Below are 6,521 nucleotides of genomic sequence, written 5' to 3' on the forward strand. Positions count from 1 at the left end.
TATAATTTCAGCCTATACACTTTTATCAAATATCCATGAATATCATTAAAATATCTATTATTTAAGTTGGCCAAATTTAAGACCTTAAATTTTTTTTCTTGGATAAAACATATCAATAAGTCTCCTGTTCCTTAGCAATTTGGAAATCTTTTTCTCAGACTCCACAGAGTGCATAGAGCTAGAAGACTCATCCACAGAATAAGCTGGAAGACAATGAAAGGGATAGAAAAATTGGGTAATTTGTATCATGATTTCCATTTTTCAAAGGTATAACCACTATCTCACTGCTCATTCCCCTCCCACTGGGTTTCAACACCATACTACACAATGCCAGGGAGCACTAACTACATCACATTCTATGTAATGAACACATCTGCACTGCCATAAAGCCAAGATTAAAGACCAAAGCCCTGCAACAGAGCTTTGTCTATTTTATGAAAGGAAGCTCTGAGCTAGGTTCTTGGCCTTTATAAAAAATATGCTGCCCACTTTCAAGAACTCTACATTCTTGACAAACTTATTCCATGTGAATTGACAGTCATTTAAATGTGGAGCTATTCAGTGGCATCAGGACTTTTTAAGATAAAAAAAATAATCACAGTGAATTTAATCAGCCAGAACAAATAAAAGGAATTATCAAAGACAGAAATAAAAGAGACAATGAGTTATGGTAGTTAAATTTCTATTAAAAATAGTATGCTGACTTCATCTGTTAATGGCAAATCTATTAGGCCACAGGCTTCCTTCAGCACATTTACGTTTACACTGTGGTCTAACAGTGAGTTTAGTGTAACTAAACACTACTGCCTTAATATGCACCAAAGCAGAGGATCAAACTGCTTATATTTCAAGTGAACAATCTGATGTGCTTGTGTATGTACATATATTTATATATAACTCAAGATACATAATATCTCCATAAAACCATCATCATAATCAAGATAAATGAACACCTTTTTTACACCAACAATTTCATCAGAGAAAACATCTGGCCTTTGGTTTTTTGGGATTGGCTTATTTCGCTTAGCATGATATTCTCCAACTCCATCCATTTACCTGCAAATGCCGTAATTTTATTTTGTCTTAAAGCTGAGTAATAGTCATTATGTATATATACCACAGTTTCTTTATCCATTCATCTATTGAAGGGCATTGATCGAGGTTGGTTCCATAGTTTAATTATTGGTGAATTTTCCATCCAAACATTTAATAAAAGTTAGACATTTCATTTTTAGAATCAGACAAGGTCAAATGCCAGGAGCTGCTCCGTTTGATCTTTAGATTCTTCGAGAAGCTATAGAACTTGTTTTTTTGTTTTGTTTTGTTTTTTAAATGTATTAGTTCTAATCAGTTATGCATGACATAGAAAGCTCTTCGATTCACTGTACTTAAATGGAGCAGAATTTTTCACTTCTCTGGTTGTACGTGAAGTAGAGTCACACATTTGTGTAATCATCATGTAGCTAGAGTAATGATATTGGTCTTATTCCATCATCTTTCCTACCCCTTTGCCCCTTCCCTTCTTCCCCTTTGTCCCATCCAAAGTTCCTCCACTTATCCCATGGGCCACCCCAATATGTATTAGCATTCACTTATCAGAGAAAACATTTGGCACCTGTTTTTTTTGAGATTGGCTTATTTCACTTAGTATGATATTCGCAACTCCATCCATTTACCTCAAATGCCATAATTTTATTCTCTTTTAATGCTGAGTAATAAGTACATTGTGAATACGTACCAGTTTCTTTTTACATTCATCTGTTGAAGGGCACTTAGTTTGCTTCCATAGTTTAGCAATTGTGAATTGTGTTGCTATACACATTGAAGTGGCTATGTTACAGAAGTATGCTATTTTAAGTCTTTAGGGTATAAACCAAAGAGTGGGATAGCTGGATCAAATGGTGGCTCCATTCCAAGATCTCTAAGGAATCTCCATATTGCTTTCCATATTGGCTGTACCAATGTGCAGTCCCAACAGCACTGTGTGAGTGTGCCTTTTCCCCCACATCCTCACTAACACTTATTGTTGCTTGTATTCTTTTTTTCTTAAGAGAGAGTGAGAGAGAGAGAGAGAGAGAGAGAGAGAGAGAGAGAGAATTTTTTTAATATTTTATTTTTTAGTTTTCGGCGGACACAACATCTTTGTTTGTATGTGGTGCTGAGGATCGAACCCAGGCCGCACACATGCCAGGCGAGCGCGCTACCGCTTGAGCCACATCCCCAGCCCCAAATTGTTGCTTGTATTCTTAATGATTGCCATTCTGACTGGAGTGAGTCAGAATGAAATCTTAGAGTACTTTTAATTTACATTTCTCTAATCACTAGAGATGTTGAACATTTTCTCATATATTTGTTGATCTATTATATATCCTCTTCTGAGAAGTGTCCAGTTCCTTAGTCCATTTATTGACTGGGTTATCTGGTTTTTTGGCTTAAGTTTTTTGAGTTCTATGTATATCCTGGAGATTAGTGCTCTATCTGATGTGCATATGGTAAAGATTTTCTCCCATTCTGTAGGCTCTTTCTTCACATTATTAATAGTTTCCGTTGCTGAGAAGAAGCTTTTTAGTTTGAATCCTTCCCATTTATTGATTCTTGATTTTATTTCTTGTGCTTTGGGAGTCTTGTTAAGGAAGTCAGGTCTTAATCCGACGTAATGAAGATTTGCTGACCCTGTGTGCTTTGAGCAAATTCCTTTCCACAGAGCAGAGTCCTATTAGCCTATCCAGCAATAGACTGTCCATTTTGATTATTTTGGTTATACTGGTCTGAAGATGTGGTCACAGGACCTAGAGCTTCTAGTGTGACATCTCATTTACCAAAGTTACAAAGGACAGTATAACAATTTCTATCTTAGAAGCAGGTGTGATGTGGTAAAAGGAACCATGGAGTTAGAAGACTCAGGTTCGAGAATTTGGAAAACTCATTCAACTCTTGAGCCCCACTTGCTCCATCAAAAATAGGCACAACAGGTTGTTACGAGAAGGAAATGAGATAATAGATAAGGAAATACTTTGTAATTTGTATGGCACAATAGAAAGATAAAATGAAAATGGCTCAACATAACTTCAAAAGCTCATCCTCAATCTAATTTACAAATTCCTTCATTCAAGAGTGAGAATTTAAAGACTACTTAAATTCTTAGAATTTGGGTACTGTATGAGTGATAAAGTTTATCAGTTTTTTTGAGAACCACTAGGCTGAAACTGCAATTTTTAAAACTTAAGAAAATTCATAAAAAACATGTTACTTACTTCTGTAACATTGTGACAAGAAGTGCAATAATATTTGCCTTCATCAGTAAGACCCCAAGAGACAGCAGCACATTGAGAACAGCGTTCTTTAAACTCTTCCTATAGAAGAGGGAAAAGGTGTTAATATAAAACCACATTCAGTTTAAACCCTGCAGTTATTAGTTCTACTTGGAGGGTTCCTGTCAATTTTACTCTATAACTTAAAAAAAAATCACAGAAAATATATCAGAGATATCTGTAAACAAGGAGAAGAGCTCAATTTCTTAAGCAGTATGAAACTCAACTGCAGACAACGTGCTAAAATATGCAGTCTGTGAGGGGAGAAAAAAAAACATGATAGGGATAAACTGAAATAAAGACAAATAAATAAAACTCCTTGAAAGTGCTAAGAAAAAAATGATGAAATAAAAGTATAAATAAGACTTTAAAATTACATGTACCATTTAGAAATTCCTCTAGGGCATTAAAAACACATACTTGTTGTTTCTAGTTTTGATTTATTCATTCAACAGTATAAAAAGTATCAACTACATGAGTACTGGGCATTTTACTAGGTTCTGGGAGTCAATGGTGAGCAAAAGAGACTTGGAACCTACTGGTAGCAAATATGTATATCTTATGGTGAGTAACGATTAAGTTCATCAATTTAGCATTTAGACATTAACCATTCAGTTAACATTGATTGAGCGGGGTATGGTGGCGCAGGCCAATAATCCCAGAGACTCAAAAGGAGGTTCCCAAGTTCGAGGACTGTCTCAGCAACTTCTTGAGGCCTTAAGCAATTTAGCGAGACCCTGTCTCATACAGTAGATACATACATAGGTCTGGAACGTTGTTCTGTGGCACAGCGCCCGGGTTCAATCCCCCATACGCACCCGACCAAATTCCGCGAGCCTGTTGTGGGGGACCTTCTAGCACAGCACTGCCTCTGTACGTCCAGGACCTAACTTTCCGACTCTCAACTCTTCCGTGTTGGACTTATTATCATCACTGATCTAATTACCAAAAACTCATTTAATAACGTCAATGGATACAGCATTTTAGGTGGTATGCAAAAAATGAATGCCAGATTTATTTGGGCAGCTTGGTAAAGCTGTCAATGACCCCGCACTGACAAGGCCTCGAGGATCCTCGGCCGCACCCACGCCAGCGCCGGGGAACGCACGGGTGGTCCCGGGGAGAGGGCAGCCGGGCGGGTGGCCCGGCGAGCGCGTGGCGGCCTCCTCCCAGACGCGCCCGGCCGACCGCCCTCCACCCCCGCTCCGGGCGCGCCGGGACTGGAACGCAGCGCACGCGGCCCGCCCTCCCCATCCCTCGCCCCGCCCTGCGCCTGCAGGCGGCCGCCCTGGGCCGGACGGCTTCGCGCGACCGCCGCTCCTCAGCCTCACTGCCCTGGGGGCCCGCGGTCCTGGCCCGCCAGGAGCCACCTCCTTACCGCCTCCTCCAGCTCCATCGCGCCGCCTCGGCGCCGAGTCCGTTACCAGGGCAGCGAGCGCCGCTTCCGGGAGTCGCCGGAGGAGCCCTCCGGCCGGAAACGCAAACCCCGGACTCTGAATTCCGGGAGCCCGCGTCCACGCGGTGGGACGCTTTGGCGCTCCCGGGCGAAGCTCCGTGAAGCGCGCGTCCGCCTCCGCGTCCGGGACCACGTTCCTTCCTGGGTCGCGGTGAACAAAACCCTGCAGCGAACCAGCGGGCGGTTCGGACGCGCACCCCGCTGACGGCTGCTGGCCCCAGGCCACGCGTTCCTCAGGCCGCCGGCGATGCGACGCCAGGCCGGGTTCCCGCCCTGGCGGCACTTTTCTGGGAGAGGACTCGAGGCGGAGGGAGGAGCGCGGCTGTTGAGTTAGAGGTCTGATCGCGACCCTCCCGCCTACTGTGCCTCCGTTTCCTCCTCTGTAGGAATCAGGCACGACCGCGGGCCCTCGTAGTTGGGCCTCACCGAGCGCGGGCGCGCGCGGCCATCCTCGTGGGCCCGCTGAACCCGGTCCCGGTCCGGCCCGTCCACAGAACGGGTGCAGGGCCTGGGCACTCAGACCGAGCAAAAGGCCGCCCTCCCGGGGATGCTGTTCTGGTGGGAAGAGAAAAAAGGAGACACGATGACGTTGAGTGGTGGTGGGCGCCAAGGAAGGGGCTCTCAGGAGCGGGTCCCACTCGAAATGGGCCATCCAGGAAGGTCTCGACGAGAAGGGAAGAGGGCTTCGACCTAGGCACACATTCCAGGAAGTTTGGGGCTGGAGCTGGGTCTCAGTGGCAGAGCGGTGGCCTAGCATGTGTGAGGCACTGGGTTTGATGCTCAGCACTGCATAAATTGAGGTTCATCATCATCTAAAAAAAAGTTCGAAAAAGAAGGTTAAATTGAAAAGTAATGGAAAGGAAAAATTTAAAAAGCAATTAGTAGAGAAAGCAAGCATTCAATGGAAAGGAGCATTCACAAACTAATGTTAACTCTGAAAAGACTGATAAATTTCAATAAACCTGAAAACATTGAACAAGAAGAAAGCAAAATTAACTAACACTGAGACAATAAAAGTGGCATCACTACAAATACCATAAACAAATAAGACGATATTGTGAACAACCAAGAAACTAGACAATTTAGAAGAAAACATGAGTGATCCTGGAAAAACACAAGTTATCAAGATGTATACAAGAAAAAATAAAACCTGAATATGGTGGCTAAGCACCTCTAGTTTCAATCACTGATAATAAAAAAAAAAAAAGAAATAGAAAATCTAAATAATCACAGCTATTTAGGATTTCAACTCCAAAAATTAAAGAATACTGTCACAAAGAAAATGCCAGTCTCCAATGGCATGGTTAGCTGGTAAGTTCAATCAAATTTTAATAGAGAAATAACATACATCTTACACTCTCTTCAAAGCAATGGAAAGAGAACTTATCAGCACATGTTATGAAGCAAGCATAACCTTGACACCAAAACCTCTTCAAGGATGTTTCAAGATAAGTCAAAATTAAGAACTACCTCAGAAACTTGGCCACAAAAGTTCCAAATAAACAGCAAATTGAACGTCTGTTCTTTGTTGTATTCATCAATACGTAAAGAAGACAATACAACCAAGTTGTGTTTTTTCCTAGGAATGCAAGGTTGCTTAAAATTTTTAAAAAACTATAAATATGACAGAGTAATTGCCTAGTATCATGATATAGATGTGAGGTGTCCACCCAAAACTCATGTGTTAGATAATATAAGAACATGCAGAGATGAAATGTTTGGGTTATGAGACCTTTAACACAATCAGCGCATTA

General features: G+C 41.9%; 1 protein-coding gene across 1 annotated transcript in view; it reads right to left on the minus strand.

Moving 5' to 3' along the window:
* Positions 1 to 6,287, minus strand: part of TAF1B (TATA-box binding protein associated factor, RNA polymerase I subunit B) — a 73,804-nt gene extending 67,517 nt beyond the window's left edge. The window contains exons 1-2 of the mRNA XM_081264129.1: positions 4,690 to 6,287; positions 3,255 to 3,353 (exon numbers count right to left, since the gene is read on the minus strand). Coding sequence (XP_081120255.1) covers positions 3,255 to 3,353; positions 4,690 to 4,707 — 117 coding nt within the window. The 5' untranslated portion in view covers positions 4,708 to 6,287. The remainder of the gene's footprint in view (positions 1 to 3,254; positions 3,354 to 4,689) is intronic.
* Positions 6,288 to 6,521: the final 234 nt, after the last annotated feature.

The sequence above is a fragment of the Spermophilus citellus genome, assembly GCF_964194105.1.
Source record: "Spermophilus citellus genome assembly, chromosome: 13".
In the NCBI taxonomy this organism is placed as follows: domain Eukaryota; kingdom Metazoa; phylum Chordata; class Mammalia; order Rodentia; family Sciuridae; genus Spermophilus; species Spermophilus citellus.